Below are 19,550 nucleotides of genomic sequence, written 5' to 3' on the forward strand. Positions count from 1 at the left end.
ACAATTTCAACACTGCACACTAACATCTAACTACTAGACCTAGATCAATGACAAAAAGTACATTAACAAAATAGGCCACTGTCAAAACCAGTTTAAAATTTATAACAAAGTTTTACAATTTGTTACTATTATTCCTTTCTTTCAAATAAACTAAGGGAGCTTGGAGAATCTAGTTATTGTCCTGAAAGTAAATTTAGGATCATTATGTCTCCTCAGGAGAATATTTGTTTCCATACATATAGCTATACAAAATGAAACAATGTAATGGGCTAACAACAATTTACATTCTAAGTAAGAAGCATTTCAATATCTTTTGTAACCTATTGGTGTTAAACTTGTAAAAAAAATTTTCTATTAAAGTGAGTTCACTAATATAAATGGTCATAAGATTATATATATTTCTACCACCCAATATGGGCTGATTATAAGGTATTTGTGGAGTATATTCTATTTTATGTACATTATCCAAAAGTTGAAAATAAATATTAGGTGGTCATAAAAAAAAAAAAAAAAACCTTGCTATTCAGAAACTTTCTATTCTTCACTCAATCACCCCAAAACTGTCTGTTTTTAACTTACAAAAACAAAGACAGACAAGCATTTTCAACTATGGAAATGTCTCAAAATAAAACCTAAACCCCAAATATAATTATCAGAAGAGAGAAAAGATTCCTAAAAGTTCAGTGTTTCACACAATCACTGAACAATCCTGGATCTGAAAAAAACATGAAACTCCAGACAATGGATCTTCTTCCACTCCTGTACTAATCAGCCAAACTGAAAGACCTGCAAGGCATTGAATCTTACACCTCTTCTTTGGTATCTCTGCTCAGTAGCAGTTCTTGAAACAAGATACTATACTCCACCCACAATGTCTGGACATGATGGGCATTAAAAATGCTGTGCCTCCAATTATTTAAAATAATCCTGAGTGAAAAAAACAGCTGTCTTCCGCTTTCGAGAAAACTGAGTACAGCTATCAAAACCAGGAAAAAGATGTTCTTTATGTTCAACGGATCCCTGCCAAAATCTAATAAAGGCTGAGAAAATATCTATCTACTTAGTCTCTCTCACTGCTTGGATTACTATGAAAATTTCATTTGATTTCAACTGTTCTATCTGTAGAGATAATTTTCAATGAGGAAAAAAACCTTAAATTTTAAAGTCAGGCATAAGCCCAGTTTCAAACCCAATCCTCCCCTTTCTTAGTTCTATGATCCAGGACAAGTTTCTTAACCACTCTGAGCCTCAGTCTCCTCATTTATAAAATGGGGATAATAATAACATAATACATAGTTGCTGGGAGGCTTTGACATATAATTAATGTTCAAAAGCAAGTGTTTACAGGGATATGAAGAAATCAGAACCCTCATACATTGCTTGTGGGAATGTAAAATGATATAGTTTCTTTGAAAAACAGTCTGACAGTTGCTAAATACTTAAACACAGAGTCATATTACTCAGCATTTCTACTCTTAGGCACATACCCAAGAGAAATGAAAATACATGTACATGAAAGATAACTTATACATGAATGTTCACAGAAGTGTTATGCACAATAGGAAAAAAAGCAAGATAACCCAAATGTTCATCAATTGATAAATGGATTAATAAAATGTGATTTATCCAAACAATAAAATATTATTTAGCAATAAAAAGAAATGAAGTACTGATAGATGCTACCACACTTATGAACCTTACGGACATTATGCTAAGTGAAAGAACCCAGTCACAGCAGACTACATATTCTACCATTCCACTTAGAGGAAATATCCAGAACAAATAAATCTATAGAAAGTAGACTACTTGTTGCCTAGGGCTAGGCAAATGGAGGGAGCGGGGAAGGATGATGGATATGGGGTGTGGGTTTCTTTTTGTGATAAGGCAAATGTTCTAAAATTAATGTGTTAATGGATGCACAACTCTATGCATATACCAAGAGCCACTGAATTATGCGCTTTAAATGAGTGAATTACACAGTGTATAAATTACATCTTAATAAAGTTGTTAAAAAAAAAGTCCTGTGCTACAGTATACATACATTTAAATATGGAATATTCAAACTCACATATCCAAAAGCAGAGGATTAAGATAATGTAGATATTAAATATGTATATAATACATAATCTTAATTATGTATTTAAAGACAGCCCCGGCTGGTGTGGCTCTGGGTTGAGCGCCGGCCTGCTGTGAACTGAAAGGTCACTGATTCAATTGCCAGTCAGGGCACACGTCTGGGTTGCGGGCCAGGTCCCCATTTGGGGGGCCTGCAAGAGGCAGCTGATTGATGTTTCTCTCACACATTGATGTTTCTCTCCCTCTCTTTCTCCCTCCTTTCCCCTCTCACTAAAAATAAATAAAATCTTTCCTCCACTACATCCAAAAAGTAGACTTCCATCTCTTGTCATGATGAAGTAACTGGTATCAGACTGGTCTTCCTCGAGTAATATCTATAAAACTGGATAAATATATAATTCTACTCTTTTCAGGTATGAAAGAGCTGGCAGCACAGGAGGTATGAACCACATTCACTCCAGCTTTCTGCCTGGGACACTTTCCCAACTACATCACAGGGAGAAGGAGCCTAGGCCAAGCACAATGGTCTCACTGCAGAGATGCAGAGATCTGAGTCCTAGGCTACTGGAGTCAGCTAGGATTGATAGGACCGCATACTAGTAAGGAAGCAACAATGCAAAGCACTTGCCTAGAAATCTGCATGAGAGTTCCCTAACCACCCCTGCCCGAGTACGGAGGTACACACAAGCCACTCAAGGGTGAGACTCCAGGGGACGTAACAGAGTCACTGGTGCGGGCCTGGGAGCTGAACAAATACCGGAAGCTGCACACGGCTGCAAAACATTGGAATTCCAGTTCAGCCAGGGTGGAGGCATGGCTGCACCCCCTGGGTACTGAGCCTTTCAGTTGAAACCCCAAACTTCTATACTCTTTAAAGAAGGACAACACAAGTGAGACTTCCTATAATGTGCCATCCACAATGTCCAATTAACCAAAAATTATTAGATATGAAAATAAGCAGGAAAACATGACCCACTGTGATAGAAGCGTTCAACAGAAACAGACCATGGCATGACTGCAATGTTGGAAACAGCAGGCAAGAGCTTTCAAACAGCGATTATAAATATTCTAGAACTTAAAGATACAATATCAGAAACGCAAACTTTACTGGATGGGCTTAAAAGTAGATTGAAAACTATAGAAGAAAGGACCAAAGAGCCAGAAAAGAGATCAAGAGAAATTATCCATTCTGAAGAACACAGATTATTATCAGTTTAACACATGTGTGATTGGAGTCCAAAAAGCAAAGAACAGAGAATGGGGCAGAAAAAAATATTGACTCCAAAGTTCTCAATTTTTGTTTAAAAAAAATCACCTGTGGATTAAAAACCAAAACAAAACTCAGTAACCCCAAGCAAGATAGTTACAAAGATACCACACTGGTCACATCACATTCGAAGTGCAGAAAACCAAAGAAAATGAAGAAGAAGCTATCAGCAAGGGGAGGGGGGCACATTACATGGAAGAGAACAAGTAAATAAATAATAGCTAACTTCCATCAGAAACAATGAAGGCCAGAAGACAATGGAATTGTCAATGCACAATTCTATATCCAACAAAAATTATCTTCCCAAAACAAGGGTGAAGTAAAGACACTTCCAGGTAAGCGAAAGCTAAAAGAGTTGTCGTCAGCAGAATTGCACCAGAAGCGCTGAAGGAAGTTCTTCAGCCCAAAAGGAAATGATACCACACTGAAACTCAAAACTATATGTTGGTCTCGGGAAGAAGAGAAGAGAGCTAAAATTGGTAAACATGAAAGACTTTTTTCCTTCTCTTCATCTTTTTAAAAGATAACTATGTTTAAAGCACAACTAACATTGTATTATAAGGTTTATAATGTATGCGGCACCAGGTCTGGGATGGAGTAACTAAACCATTGTAAGTATCTTATGCAGGATGGTATATTAACTCTAAGTATACAGTGATAAATTAAAGATGCATGGTGTAACAATGACAATAACCACTTGAAAAACAGAAAGAGGTAGAGCTAAAAATGCAAGAGTTATACTAAAAAATACTAAAAATATATTCAATTAGCTCAATATAGCTGAGAAAACTATTATATAAAATACCTCCATAGTAAAATAGACAAAATAGCTTCCCCATGAAGCAAGTTGGCTAATAATGTGATAAATATTTTGCCGTAAAAACAATTTTTAAATGACCATGATGTACAACCTTTGGATAAAGTTATATAAAATAAAATTAGACTGGACAGGAATCTAATTACCTTCAAAGTTTGCCTGTTTGGGGACAAAACAATTCCAAAATACAGAATAAAAAGGAACATAGTAGCACACACAGCTGGTTTCCCTGACTCCAAACTACAACCAGCTGGAGGCCAGTCATTTTATGAAAAGAAGTTTGTAAATCAAGTATTTTTTTTTAAAGATGTTATTTATTTATTTTTAGAGAAAGGTGAAGGGAGGGAGAAGAGAGGGAGAAACATCAGTTGGTTATCTCTAGCATGCCCCCAACCAGGGACCTGGCCAGAAACGCAGGCATGTGCCCTGACCAAGAATCAAACCAGCGACCCTTCAATTTGTGGGATGATGTCCAACCCACTGAGCCACACCAATCAGGGAAGTAAATCAAGTATTCTTGCTACTTTTACATATTAGGAATAGATGATAAAGTCTTTTTATTATAAAAATAACTTCACTAAAACTAATTAAAAGCCTAAAATGATATTTTAGCATCATAAATATGAACTTTTACAATGTGTTAACAGACATGCAATAAAATGTTACCAATACAGAATCATTTCATTTTAGTTTTGAGAGTAGGTAACACTCACATAGTTCAAAAATTCAAAACATAACCAAAAAGGTATATAATAAAACATCTCTGTCTCTCACCCCCAACTCCCCGGCCGCCATGGGGGTAAAACAAATACCGTTAAAATGTAACTGAGGGACATAGACTCCCAATTGTTTCCTGGAGACCACAGGCATGGTAACACTGTTCATAGCACCAGAAATAACATTTTCTTTTTGATTTAGGATTATGGCAAACTTTGCAAAACAGAAAACATCTGGATGACAAGACAGTCATACATGAATGTCAAAAAGGAGATCCAATGGAATGTTCAAATAAAGCATGACCAAGGGATACTGCGAGGACACAATAAAGTGAAATTAAAATATCAGCAAAGTCCTGTTAAGTTAGTCCTGACCAGCACATGACAGGAAATCTGCAGCAGTGGAACAACGGACGGGATTACAAGTTTCTGTGCCTGGTTCCCAAATTAGTCACTAAAGAGCCAACAGCACAAACCAGACTTACGAACTAACTCCTGCTTACGTAGCAGATCATCGCTGCAGACTGACACCAGCAAGACAGAACAGCATCTGTGGGATTCAAAGGAACCTTCGAAGAATTTACAAAGGAAAACATCAACTTACCACCACAGGACTGCTCAGGTAAAAAGCTTTATACTTTATACTTTCAAGACTGATTTGCCAATCCTTAATTAACGGGCAAAATTATTCAGCTAGGCATATTTTTAGCTTTTATTTGTCCTTCCTTGCTTTCAGATTAGACACTTCACTATATATTAATTCTTTCATCTGAGATGTAAAAGAAATTCAGCAAAAATACAATACAAGGGCTTGGCAGTCCTTAGACCGCCATTTCTGCAAATTATCTCAAGACCATAAGTGGCAAGATATGTAACCACTTCTACATTCCTAAGGAGAGAATCCTAAGAGACTCCTGGCCTACTGGCCCATTACCTATGGCAATATAAAAACCTATTTCTGACCTAAGACATTGAATTCAAAAGTACGTAGGAGGAGGGGATATAATGGTTTCTAAAGAGTTCCTTATTCCCAATCTGTCTGGGACAATTGGCATTCTAGCTATATCTTCCACAATCTAACCCCAACACATTTTTTATATTTTTATGGACAACACTAGGAGTAAATCAGAAATGGGTCCCTGTGGCAAACAGTAATGTGACAAAGCCATAATACTGGTAACCATTACCTTATTTTTTGCTGGCAATACCACCTCTAAAAGAAGATAATCACATTCCCAGACTCCTTTGCAGCTAGGTATGCACAAACATGTGAAGCAAACTCAGCCAATGAGATATAAGGGATAATTGGGGTAATTTCTGGTAGAAATTTTCTTCCCTAATAGAAGAAGGAAAGAATGAAAATTATCATGCTTGGAGCTGCTGAACCCATCTAGCAATCAGGAGGAGAATCATTACCGACATACACAAAGATGGAATGTAACGCCCTGGCTGGTGTGGCTCAACAGGTTGGACATCACCCCACAAACCAAAAGGTTGCGGGTTTGATTCCCAGTCAGGACATATGCCTGGTTGCAGGCCAGTTCCCAGGTTGAGGGCATGCAAGAGGCAACTAATCAATCAATGTGTCTCTCCTTCTCCTTCTCCCTCTCTTCCCCTCTAAAAAAATTAAAAAATCTAAAAGAAAAAAAAAAGATGGGACGGTACATAGGAGTGTTGAACTTGGTAAAGAAAATTCTTTAGAATTACGTGAACAGTTTATCTTTGAGGTCCATTACATTTTTTTAACCCACAAGTTAACTCTTTAGAGGATAAATAAGTCACAGATCATAATTTCTGAATTGATATTCTCAATTACTTAACAAAATTACAGTCCACATGCAGTTACTGAGCATATATTATGTTCCACATGATATGCCAGAGTTTTTATATGCATTACTGTGTTTAATTATCAAAACAATCCCATAAGGTATTATAATTATTGCCATTTTACAGATGAGAAACATGCGGCTCCGAGAAGTTTAGGTGACTTGTGGCCAAGGTCACACAGTTAATAGGAGATTAAGAACTACCTAGTATTTGTTTCAGTGTATCACAGCTACCCTACCACATGGATCACCTTCACCATCTCTTGTCCTTACATACCTGGGTGTGCCTAAAAAGGCCAAATCAAGGAAAAGTGCACACAAAAACTCTATTCCTAACCCAAGTAGTGGGTGATTTCATTATTACTCCCTAGTTTAATTCCCTCTGGCTCATGAAAATACTCTCCATTCAAGTCTATAAATCATAAAACAACTTCTCCCCACAGTGGGCTGCAATGGCTACTCTGTTCAGAACCAAATCTTCAAATTTTAGGACTATATAAAGATCTATAAATATTGACTTATAAGCTCCTAAATCATTAAATAGCAATAGAAAGAGGTATTATTAAAACCCTGACTCTTTCAATTCAAGTAAGCAATGGTCTATGATAAAAAGTTTTATTAAGAAGACTCTCTCAAACTGTATTTCCCTATTTCTTCCTTTGCCTAGTTTGCATTTCCTATTCTTAGTCTCCTCCATAACTGATCATAATGGGAAAGTGTATATTTAAGTTTTAAATTCATTTAATCGGTTGAAGTTCCTTGTTATCTTTTAATTTTAAAATCAGGTAATTTTTTTTTTCCTCTCTCTCAAAGAAACATTGAAAAAAGATCAGAGCCCAGTGCCTCATCGGCTGCTTCCAGTTTTTATCATCTCTAAAATACCACTGATTGCAAGATACATTACGTTCCACTATGGGAAAATGCTGTCACGGTTGTAGATTTGATCCCCAGTTGGGGTGCATATGGGGGGCAACCAACTGATGTCTCTCTCTCTCTCTCTCTCTCTGCCTGTCCCTCTCTCATAAGTAAACATATCCTCAGATAAAGATTAAAAATAAAGAAAATGCTGCCAATTACATTGATAGAATGCCCTAGCATTTACAATTTTTGTTTATACTTACTGAAAGATGTCTTTTAAACTTAAGATTTTTAGGATATATTACTCTTATGCATAATTTTAAAAAGATAAACAAAATAAATTGGTGCATAAACTGGTCACATTCAGAGTCGAATTCTTCTGAATCAAAATTTGAATCAGTCATTGACACCCATGTTTTTCCACACCATATCATATTCCGTGGCACCAAAAGCCCAGATGACCCAAGATTTGTAGTCCAACAATTATCACTGGGACTTTCTTCCAAGCTTGCTGGTACCTATTCTGCAAGTTCTATGCATAAAGAGACATGGCAACTGTATCATGGCCAAAAGCAACTGTAAGAAGTTGCTGGATTTCAGAAGTGTAGGAATGTAAAAACAGTGCTTCTCTTAGAATTAATGAAACAATAACTTCCTTTATTACCTTGAATAAGACATCTTTCCTGGACTTCCATTTCCACTAACAATAGCAGCTACCCATGCTGAATACCTACTACACTGGGCATTTCACATATCTCATTTAACTCTTAAAGAAAAGCAAAATGGTAGGCATTAACGTTGTTTTATATGCATGAAATATGAGGCTCCGAGAACTTCAGTAACTTGTCAAAAATTACCCGTTTAGTAAGTGGCAGAACTGAGTTTCAATCTCTGGTCTACATTCAAAGTCCCTATTTTTTCCACCACCTCAGTGGTTCTCAAAATTTAGTACACATAAAAATCAGCTCAGATGATTCTTCCACGGAGCAGGAAAAATACTGCAAATACTGCATATATTTGCAAATCATAAAGCTTATTTTATATATGTATATACATATACATATATCTTACAACTCAATAAGAAAAGAACAAATTACTCAATTAAAAAATGGGCAAAGGATTTGAACAGACATTTCTCCTAAGAAGATCTACAAATGGCCAACAAGCACATGAAAAAAAAAATGCTAAAAATCATAAGTTATTAGGGAAATACAAATCAAAGCCACAATATGATACCATTTAACACACACTAGCACAGCAATAATAAAAAGATAGACAACAAGCATTGGCAAAAATGTGGAGAAACTGAACTTAATACATTATTGCTAGTGGGAATATAAAATGGCACAGCCACTTTGGAAAACAGTTTAAAAGTTAAAACTCACAAAGTTAAACATAGTTAACATATGACCCAGCAACGCCACTATTAGATATATATTTAAGATAAATGAAAGCAGTCCACACAAAAATATGTATGTGACTATTCAAAGGAGCATTATTAATAATAGTGAAATGGTCATTAATTGATTCATTAATTAATGAATAGTTTAGTAAACTGTGGTATAGCCACACAATGGAATATTATTTAGCAATAGAAAAGAATGAAGTACTGAGGTAGTAACATGGATGAACCTTGAAAACAATATGCTATGTAAAAGCCAGTCACAAAATATTGCATATTGTATGATCCCATTTATATAGATTCCATTCTGTAGAGAGAGAAAGTAATTGTTTAAGGCTGGAGAAGGTGACAGGAAATGACAGCTAATAGGTCAAGTTTATTTTAGGCAAGACAAAAATGTTCTGAAGTTAAAATGTGGTGATGGCTGTACAACCCCATGAATATATTATTTAAAAACTTCAAACGGGGTTAATTCTATGGTATGTGAATTATATCTCAATAAACCTATTTTTAAAAAATTCTTCTATACAACCCTGGCTGGTGTGGCTCAGTGGATTGAGTGCTGGCCTGCAAACCAAACCCTGATTGAATCAGGGCACATGCCTGGATTGTGGGCAGGGTCCCCAGTTGGGGATGGGCGAGAGGCAACCACACATCGATGTTTCCCTCTCTTTCTCCCTTCCTTTCCCTCTCTCTGAGAATAAATAAATAAAATCTTTTTTAAAAATTCCTCTATACCAGATTATCTCTGAGGTTCCTTTCTAGAGATAAGTCTCAGAGCATCCATAAACAGGCTTCAGAATCCAATCCCCAACTGATTCCCAAGAACCTACAGTTTAGAGAAAGTATCATAGAGCATAGCAATTCCTCACTTGAGGTCGCTAGACCTCCAGGTGTTAACAAAGGAAGGACAGGTGCTTCTTGAGTCAGTTCCAACTTTCCAGAACATCTGAGAGAAACCATACGCTCAACCTTCTCTGAGGTAAAGCTTTAAGTATCTTTGCCTTTGGCTGGTTTCATGTTAGTAGTTTTCAAGTACTGATTCAAAGCTGATTGACAGCTTAATGTATGAGAAGGAAAAAAGTAGAAAAACAAGCTATTAGCTAAAATGTAGTTTTTGATAGGGAAAAATGTTTCAAAAAAAGGGGACCCATGATGAGTTCCTTGGTTAAAAGCTTGGGAAATACAGATCCTAAGATCCTCCTTAACATGATTCACGTCATCTCATTGTGCCTCAGTTTCCATTTTCATCTATAAAAATCAACAAATGTGACAGTATCCACCTAACTCTAAAACTCCATGATTTTTCCATATTATACAATTATACCCTAAAAAATGTCTGCTAAAAAGATAGTTCTTCACATTGTCGGTGCTTGCAAAGAACTTTCTTTCCTGACTACTTAGCACATCACAGTAATAAACAACACTAAATACATAATACTAATAAACACTAATAGGCTATAGTATTTAGAAACTTACTTATGAGTGGCCTTAGAAAGCAGAGAGGAAAAAATAATAAATTAAAAAGAGAGTAGTGTGCTTGCCTACCGCTGACAGCAAAAGTCAACAGGAAACACTTTAGAATCCAAAGCATGGAATGTCCCTGATTAACAACAAATGAGTTATCTCTCCTTCCATTACTTTACTCTCAACACACCAGCTTCCTAATGCATCCCTGAAACAAATGAACTGAAGAAGCGGAAGAGAGCAAAAGAAAAAAACTGTATCATAATTGGTCTCCTCTCTTCAAAATTCCAGAAGATGACCAGAGGGTAAAGGGATAGGAATCTATGCTTTTACCAAGCATAAAATTCTCCTATTTACACTTTATTTTGCTGTGGTCTTTTTTAAAAAACTTTTTTTAAAGCTATAAAAACTTTTCTACTACTAATTTCTTTGTATGAAGAACAAAAAAGCTATTTGCACCTTTTTGAGTGAATTTGTACGAACTTAAATTGAGTATAATACTGTTTGCGGGGGCCAGGGTTAGAAGGAGTGCTTTCCATGGGGCCTGAGGGAAAAGGGTGGTAGAAGCCTCAAAAAAGGAAAAGCACGCAAGATCCTTTACAACATAACACATATAAAAACCCCAGTTCAGAGATTTCTAATGCATTTTTAGAAGGTCATATTCCACTTGCAAGAACAGACCAGAAAAGCCAGACCATTTCTCTCCTGAAGTAACTAACATCATGAATACCAAGGGTAGGCAATTTTCAACTTCCAATTCAGGATTATCATTGAAAAACAAAAGGCAAATCTGAGACCCGAAATCATTTTCGTAAGTGGTATTAATGTTCTGTTCACAACTAGATAGGAGTAAAGGAATTCATTCTATTAATTTAATACATGAAAAAGAACACATTGCCTCCTTCAAAATAATAAAGGATCCATTAATCCTTGGAGCACCAACAATCTGTATATTTACACATTATATATCAATACAGATATACTCTATGTCAAACAGCATGGTACATTTTCAAGTATCCACATGAATCAAAGCATAACACAAGATACCACTATAGCCTCTACAAATAAAGCTTATAAATATCTCACCTAAAAACAAATATGGTGTAGTTAAATATAACAACTTAACAATTCTGCCAGCCTAAACAAAGGATACAAAGATACAAAAACAGTAACTTTGACCCTGACTTCAAGGAATTCACATGAGGAGGAAAGTCAGAAACATGGGCAAAATCAAAATTGAAATCACAGAAAAAAACAAACCTGCTAACTTAATAGTAACCAGAATTTGTCAGGTAAAAAAGTGGGAGGAAGGGTATCAACAGGCAAAGTAGACAACAAAACAAAGGCATTAATATTAAGAAACAATTAGATAACCAGAAGGCCTGCGCGAAGGGCAGGGGGATTAAGGAGGAAGGACACATGGGCATGAAATGGTAGTAATTAAGTCAAGAAAGGAAGCTTGCAGCTGGGTTGTAGAGGTGTTTGGTCTTCATCCAGAAGGACACAGGTATATAGCAAGCAATGTTTTTCAAAAGCAAACTGGTGACAATGGGGAACACAGACTTAAAAGGCGGTTGAGGGGTTGGAAGATATAAGTACGCTACTGCAACATTTAGGGTATAACTGCAATAATGCAAGTAAAATGTGACAGGGTCAGCAATAATACAAACAACTAAACAACAGCACAGGAGCAACAACCTACATCAATTTAACAGTGGTTGTATATCTGTATATTTGACCATAAGGTCCCTTACTGAGGTATAGGCAATGAAGGGAAAAAGAAAAAGAATGCAAGCAAGAAGTCTTTATAAGATATAAACAGCAGGACTTAATGATGACTGACCATACAAAACCCAAAGACTATCTTTATTTACACACTAATTTTGACTTCCTAAACTGCTTCTGAAAACTTTTTCTTTTCTTCATCTAGAGATTTCTACTACAATACATGTTAAAAACTTAGTTCACTTACTAGATGTTAAAAACTTTAAATTTTTAACCATATTAAGTTTTAGGTATCCTACAGGAATTATTTAAGTATAAAAATTTCCCTGTGGACACAAGAAAAATAAAATAAACAAATACAGAATTAAAAAAAGAAAAAGAAAAAAAAAACAATGATCTTGGTACATCCAACAGTGAATGAGACTGAATTTATATGCTTTAGTAAGAAACCCTGAGGCGTGGCTGGTGTGACTCAGTGGGTTGAGTCCCGACCTGTGAACCAAAAAGTTGCCAGTTCAATTCCTGGTCAGGTACATGCTTGCGTTGTGGACCAGATCCCCAGTTAGGGGGCATGCAAGAGGTAACCAACTAATGTCTTTCTCCCTCTCTTCCTCTCTTCCTTCTTCTCTAAGAAAAGAAATAAAATAAAGTCTCAAAAAAAAAAGCAAGAAAGAAACCCTGAAAATACAGGTATACAAGTAGAAATAACTCATAAATAAATTAAATATTGGGAGGAGAGGAATTCTTTAAATTAAAATCTTTGGGCCACAAACAATTCAGCTATCAAATACATATAATTTTATAATAACAATACATAGTTAATATCTTTCATAAAACCAATATGAAGTTGTGCACCACAGGAAAAAAAGGCAACCAAGTGGCTTACAGACCCAATTCCAATTTGATAAACATATTACCAAAGAAAATAAGAATTGCAGCCACTCTGCTTCCACATGCAAATCATCTTCTATCCTTTACCAATGTCTGTTAAACTGTCAGTATGTATTATAGAATTGTGAAGTAAAATAGTCGTGTTTCTTTCAATAAAGTGAGTCATACTTCCCTCTATAAAGATACTGATTTTCACAATGCTGGCACAATATTTTATCTATTAAATTCAAAAGTTACCTTGATTATGAATACAAGTAATTTTAATGATAAAATATTGACAAACACATTTCCCACTAAATTTAATGTTCAAAGACAAAGTAATATTTGTCATGTTCTAACAAATAATGCTAGTATCTAATCATCTGAGGTTGACTGGCTCACCTCCAGATATTAACCATTAACCAGAGGAGTTAGTTTAAAAATCCATGCGAAATCGTTAAGGTCAATAAACGTTACAATTCAGTAGAAAGATTATTTAAGTAAGAATTTTTACTTCAGTGATTATATTTTAACAGATAAACTTTTAAGACCATTGTTTTTTCATAATAGTATGTGTACATTAGAGGTTCTTCCATTAAAAGAAAAAGTTTGTATTGTGTTAGTTCCAGTTATAATTTCTAGCTAAGTCAAAGCTCTGACGGCCTTAAAGCAGGAAATCCAAAAGGAAATTCCATCATCAGTTCCTGGGGCTTGGTAACTAAAAGGTTCTTTGAAACAGAGATATATAAGTTCTCAAACAATTCACTATAACCTTACCTCATATCTTCAAGCAAATCACATTCTGCTTGATGTTTGGCTTGAAGTTTTGTCATCTGCTCAACTTGAATGTTTTTCAGTTCTTGTGTAACTTTCACCTAAAATATACCATATATTTATGAAGGTCTTATTGAAACTTTAACCAAAAAAAACTACTTAATGGAAATACTAAATATTTATCAGAATATGTACCTTTTGCTCACCCACCCTAAAGACCAGAAATTCATTAGCCACCTAATTTTGTTTGCTGAAGATACTTTATTTAATGAAAAAAACTAGCCAAATAACTTGAAACAGAGGCTAAATATGAGAACACAAATATAAAAATTTCAGATTAAAGAGGTGCGAAATAAACTGCCAGTCATCCCATTTCATGCACAAACTCAGTACACATCTAGGTCTCCTTAAAGTTTTAAAAGAATCAGTCTTCCATTTTTTCCAAAAAGGATTCAAAGTCATTAACCACTAGGAGTGGTGAGCAGAATGGAGCGGGGAGAGGGGAGCATAAGAATGCCTAATATCTAATGACCAAAATGTACACAATAATGAAATCATATGCTTGAATCGACTACATAAATTATTTCATAATGGCTGCAAGAAAGCACGCTGTCTCCGGATGATGCCCTCCACTCGCTGACAGCTCATCAAATCACAAATCTCGTTCTCACATAGGAGAAAGCAAAAGTGACCTTCTAGTATATGCAGTGCTTTTAAGACACCCTAGCAAGCCGGTTCCTGTGGAGGCTCCACTTCAAACAGCTAGCACAGCAAATGCAAGCTGGCCAGTGCTTCGCCCGCCAGGCCGGCACGCCAGGGTTCCAGGTCCAGTGGGCCTGGAATCGCCTCCGCTGCAGCGGAGCTACCCGGAGGGGTGGGGGTACATGTGTAAAAGAAAAAAGACTTAAAATTGGAGAAACCCAGATCGAGAAAGAAAGAAAGAGAGAAAGAAAGAAAGAAAAGGAAGCAAACACGAGTGAGGCATTCAGCAAATGTTTGCCCACGAGGGGAGGACAGAAACAACCTCCTCCACCCAGCGCCCAGAGTAGACATTCAATAACCATCTGCAGGATTAAAAAGACAAGGACACAGCCTCAGCCCCTGGGAAAGCTGGAGAAGAGGGCAGTGAAGCAGTTCTCGAAGAGGTGCAGCAGGGAAGCTGCTGACAAGCCTGGAGCACCCGTCACTCCCACCCCAAGCCCAGATCGCGCCACGCACTGCCAGGTTCTCACTCTCCCTGGGGCAGTACCACCGCCTCCTCACCCTCTACCCGGAGGAACGGGGCAAGGAAGGGGGTGAAAAAGGCAATGTATAATTTCTTGTTTCCCCTAGGATTGGGGGCGAGGGGTGACTATTCCAACTTCTTTTCCGCCCGCCCCGTGGGAAAAGCAGGCCAAATCTTAAGGCTAAGCTGGAAACAGATACCCCGCAAATGTGCAAATGGGCAAGGGTGGCGACAAGGGGCTGGAGGGCTCAAACCTGGCGCAGACTAAACAATCACACATAAGCACAAGGCTCCGCAAAGCTGCAGGGGCTTCCCCGCCTCTCCTCGATGCAGCCCCGAGAATGCACTTTGCAGCGAGCAGCACTGCCATGCGCGCGCGCGCACACAAATGAGCACCCGAAACTCTTGTGAAATGTCGGGGGTCCCCGGCGAGGTGGAGGGGACGAACCCCAGTCCCCTCTCCGTCAGAAAGGCACCTCACCAGCCTGCAACCGGCAGGAACTCGGTGACAAGCCAGAGGCTACAGCGGTCACGGCCCGTTGCAGAAAGGGGGAGGGGGTGCAGCGGTCGCCCCAGCCGCGTTCCCTGGACTCATCCCCCCACCCAAAGCCCCAAAGCCTCCCTTCTGCACCCTCACCTTCCTCGGTGGCGGCTGCATGATGCTGAAGGGACATCAATCCTCCCCCGACGGCGGCGTTAGGTAGGACAAGAGAAAGGAGAAGGGGCGAGTGGAGGGACGGCCCAGCAAGAGTGTGTGTGTGCGTGTGTGTGTGTGTGTGTGTGTGTGTGTGAGGGAGGGAGAGAGAGAGAGAGAGAGAGGGACAGGGAGAAGGAGAGGGAGAGAGAGAGAGAGGGAGAGAGAGAGAGAGAGAGAGAGAGAGAGAGAGAAAGAAGAGCTTGAGAACGAGGACTTGCTCCGGAGTGAGCAAGGCCAGCAGGCTGCAGGAGAACCCGGGTCGCGGGCGAGTGTGGAGAGAGCCGAGAAGGCCTGGGGCTCTAGCGGCCCGGGAGGTGTGTGAGCGAAGGAGGCGGAGACCGCGAGGGGGCGGGGGCCCAGAAGCTGGGGCGCAGGGTCTCCCAGCTCGCCGAACGGCTCTCCAGGAGCAGCCGCGTCGCCCGGCTCCCCGCCCTCCGCCGGCTCCGGGGCTCCTCGCAGACGAATGTCCCCTCCGCCCCAACTCTGGCAGCCCGGCCCTCGCTGGGCCCGACGGCCCCGCCCGGCGCGGGGAGGTGGAAGGCGGTGCCGCGTTCCCAGCTCGGGCTCCTCCACTCAGGCCGCGGGAATTTCCGGCCCCACAACGCGGCGCAGCGCCCCACTCCGGCAGCGGAGGGGACAGCTCAGTGCCAGGGATGGGTTCCCGAGGCCGGGCTAGGCTGCTGGGAGGGAGCGTGGACGCAGCTCGGGGCTCCGTATCGTAGCGGAGACAGGGGAAACTAACGGATCGGTGGGCGAATGGGAAGGGCAGAAACGCGAGCATCGCACGAAAATTCCCCTATCCTATCCCAGAGTGGCACGTTCCAAACGCCTCCAGTCCTCCCTCCCCCACACTAAGAGCCCGCCGGGGGCTTCCCGCGCGCTTTCCCGCCAGCCTGCCGCGGCGCGCGCCTCCGGTCGGGGGCGCGCACGTGGGCGGGAGAGGGCTCTGCGCCGACGCACGCGCACAAAACGCCCCTGCTCCCTCTGGCTTTTGCAGCTGCAGTGTTTGTGCGGGAATGGGTAACGTGGACGCCTACAGCGAAGTTTTTACAATGGTGCGGGGGCGGGGGGGCGGTATGCCGGTGGCAGTAGGAGAGTTCAGTTTTTGGCTGTTTCTCGGTCTTCCAACACCCCTGTCCCCAGAGCGTATGGCCCGTGTAGATAAGCACGAGGGGAGCCAGCATGAACCACTCCTTCCGCAGCCGGCCGCAGGTGCCTGTACGGGGGTGGGGAGTCTAATTGCCGTGCAAAAAAAAAAAAAAAAAAGTCCGGCTCTCTGCCAGAAAGCATGGACTCTGCGCTGTAAGGGAACAGTGAGGTCGTTGAGGTCAGGGTCCCCATTTCATAGATGGGAAGGCTGTGGCCCATAGAGGACTGAAGACCTTCTGAAGGTCAGACAGTAGGACTAGACTCTTTGGATCACAAAGTGTTCTTTGGGTTGTAAAGAAACAGCCGGGGGTAATCATGAGGAAAGGTAGAGGAGGCAGCGCGGGCAAAGGAAACCCTTGTCTGGGAGTCAAGACCTCTGGTGCTAGACTACTCTGCCTGCCTCTAGCTAGCTAGGTGAACTCAGGCTTCCTTATCTGCCGTTGAGGATGCTCACCCAGGCACTTTACCCCTACCCCCCACCTTCGGCTCCCGAACACACACAACCTTCCTGCTCTGTCCAGACCAGCTTTCCTTAAGGTCCTTAGAAGAATGAAAATACCTCTTCTGGAGCCACAATCTGTGTGGAGGGAGAACTAGATTGCCCCACAGTGTTATCAGAAGTTGACATCCCAGACACCTCTTCTCAAAAGTGTGTAGTCAGGCAAAACAGGAAAGTGAGTGAGGCCTGGAGAGGCCCAAGTAACTTGCTGAAAGCTACTTGGCCAGAAATTGGGAAGATGGAACTTGAGCCCAGGTTGTTTACATCAAGTTAGCCTAGATTATGGTGCAGGAAGGTGTTACAATCAGTTATGCTTGAGTCAGATTTAGACTAGAACTGTGTATAAACGAGGAGTCCAGATTTGATATTCCTAGTTTTCTTGAAGCCATTTAAAAGTCAATATTAACCAGAGCCCTCATTTACTATTAGGGAAGGCCTGAGGCAAGGGAGTAAACATGTGGGTGGAGGCCCAGCTTCCTGCAGATGTGGGTCAAAAATTAGAGCCCAGGACCAGGATGAAATAAGGCAGGCTGGGGTCCAGTCTCAGTTCCACCACTAATGCATTGTAAGGCCTTGAGCTAGTCAATTCCCCTGTTCTGGCCTTTATTTTCTCACTCGTAAATAGGGATATAATACCATCCTTGCAGACTTGTCAATTAAATAGAATTTCTCCTACCATAGAACCTGGCACATTGTGCTCAACAAGTGCTCACTGATTCATCATTCACTCAAAAAATATTTGCTATCTTACTTTGTGCCAAGCCTTATACTAGACCCTGGGGATACAGGAGTAAGCAAGACAGTATCAGCCTAGGCCTTCAGCCAAGGCTGAGTTCCAAACCAACCATTTCATGAATGACACTGAGCTAGTTGGAGGGGGGTAGGAGGAGGTACCTTAACAGCGCTTGCCCAGTTGTAGTGTCCCACACATAGAAGGTGCTTAACAAATATTTGCTAAATCCTATTCTTGGGTGTATCTAGTCTGGCCCAGAGACTATCTTCCCTTCACCTCCCTCCTCTGGCAGTAAGCACTGGGGGTATAAAGGTGCTGAATGTTGGGAGAGTTGGGATTCAGCCTCTATCACTGATCTGCTGGGCCTTCTCCGGGACTTGGTCCCAACTGCAGAATAAGGCAAGTGAAAGAGCCGGAACTTAGTAGGCTCTTCACAGATTAAGCCAAACCCTGGGCCTTCTGTTTATGAATTTAGGAGAGCATCCTCCACCCAATTTGCCAATATCCTGAAACCAGGATTGGCATCGATTTCCTTTGGAGATGTTATAGAAAGTTAAAGGGCAGCACCAAATGGGCTTTTTCAAAAATGGGAGTTTAAAAAATATATGTTTGATATTTACCAAGTGCCTTTTCCAAACCCCAAACTTCCATGTTACTTTTTCAAACTTATCTTCGCTATAATCCTATGAGATAATACTATTTCTTTGCTTTATACATGGGGAAATGGAGAGAGTGAAAATACGCAATTTTCCCTGAATTGATGGATTTGGGACCAGAACTCAGGTCTCCCATTTGCCTCTGTGAAAAATGTTCAAAGGAATTAGGAGAGTTCACCCAGGAAAAAAAGCAGACTTGGGAGGATAAAATCCGTATGTTCTAAATTCACAGGGATGAAGAAAGGGGTCTCTGTGATTTATGCAAGCCTGATTTCAAACATGCCCCTTTGGAACAGGCTAGGCACATCCAGAGCCTTGCCCCTGCAACTTGGGCAAACGTCGTGTTACCACTGAGGTCTCTTACAATTCTCTGGGGGGGATGTCACAGAACAGTATGCACTGTGGCCCCAGAGACAGAACTATGACAGACCACAGGCAGAGCTGCCCTTAGAGGCAATGAGTCCCCTGATCCCTTGGGCTGTGCAAGAAGGTGCTGACTCCCTTCCTTAAGGAGGCCACACAGGGAGTATCACCCTGGCAAGAAATTAATAACAGCTACCATTTATGTTGCCTCTTCCATGTTCCAGGCATTGAACTAGGCATGTCATTTACATTGTTTCTATCCCTCACAAGAATCCTCCGTAAAATATAGTACTGCATTTCATAGATTTCACGGAGTGAAGCTCAGAAGTGAAATGACCTGCCCAAGGTCACATAGCTAGGACAGAAGAGCCAGGGCTGGCCACTGGCTCCCTCTGGCTCCGAAGCTGTATTCTCCCTGCAGCATGTGTGC

General features: G+C 40.4%; 1 protein-coding gene across 2 annotated transcripts in view; it reads right to left on the minus strand.

Moving 5' to 3' along the window:
• The window catches only part of FCHSD2 (FCH and double SH3 domains 2), a 214,936-nt gene extending 198,704 nt beyond the window's left edge, over positions 1 to 16,232 (minus strand). Inside the window, exons 1-2 of one of the 2 annotated variants that reach the window (XM_054576236.1) lie at positions 15,661 to 16,232; positions 13,802 to 13,899 (exon numbers count right to left, since the gene is read on the minus strand). In XM_054576236.1, coding sequence (XP_054432211.1) covers positions 13,802 to 13,899; positions 15,661 to 15,681 — 119 coding nt within the window. In that variant the 5' untranslated portion in view covers positions 15,682 to 16,232. Of the gene's footprint in view, positions 1 to 13,801; positions 13,900 to 15,660 lie in introns of those variants that run through there. The other variant, XM_054576237.1, reaches the window with a different exon arrangement.
• Positions 16,233 to 19,550: the final 3,318 nt, after the last annotated feature.

Source organism: Pteronotus mesoamericanus, unplaced genomic scaffold, assembly GCF_021234165.1.
Source record: "Pteronotus mesoamericanus isolate MK-2021 breed Mesoamerican mustached bat unplaced genomic scaffold, CSHL_Meso_final contig_33, whole genome shotgun sequence".
Taxonomy (NCBI): Eukaryota; Metazoa; Chordata; class Mammalia; order Chiroptera; family Mormoopidae; genus Pteronotus; species Pteronotus mesoamericanus.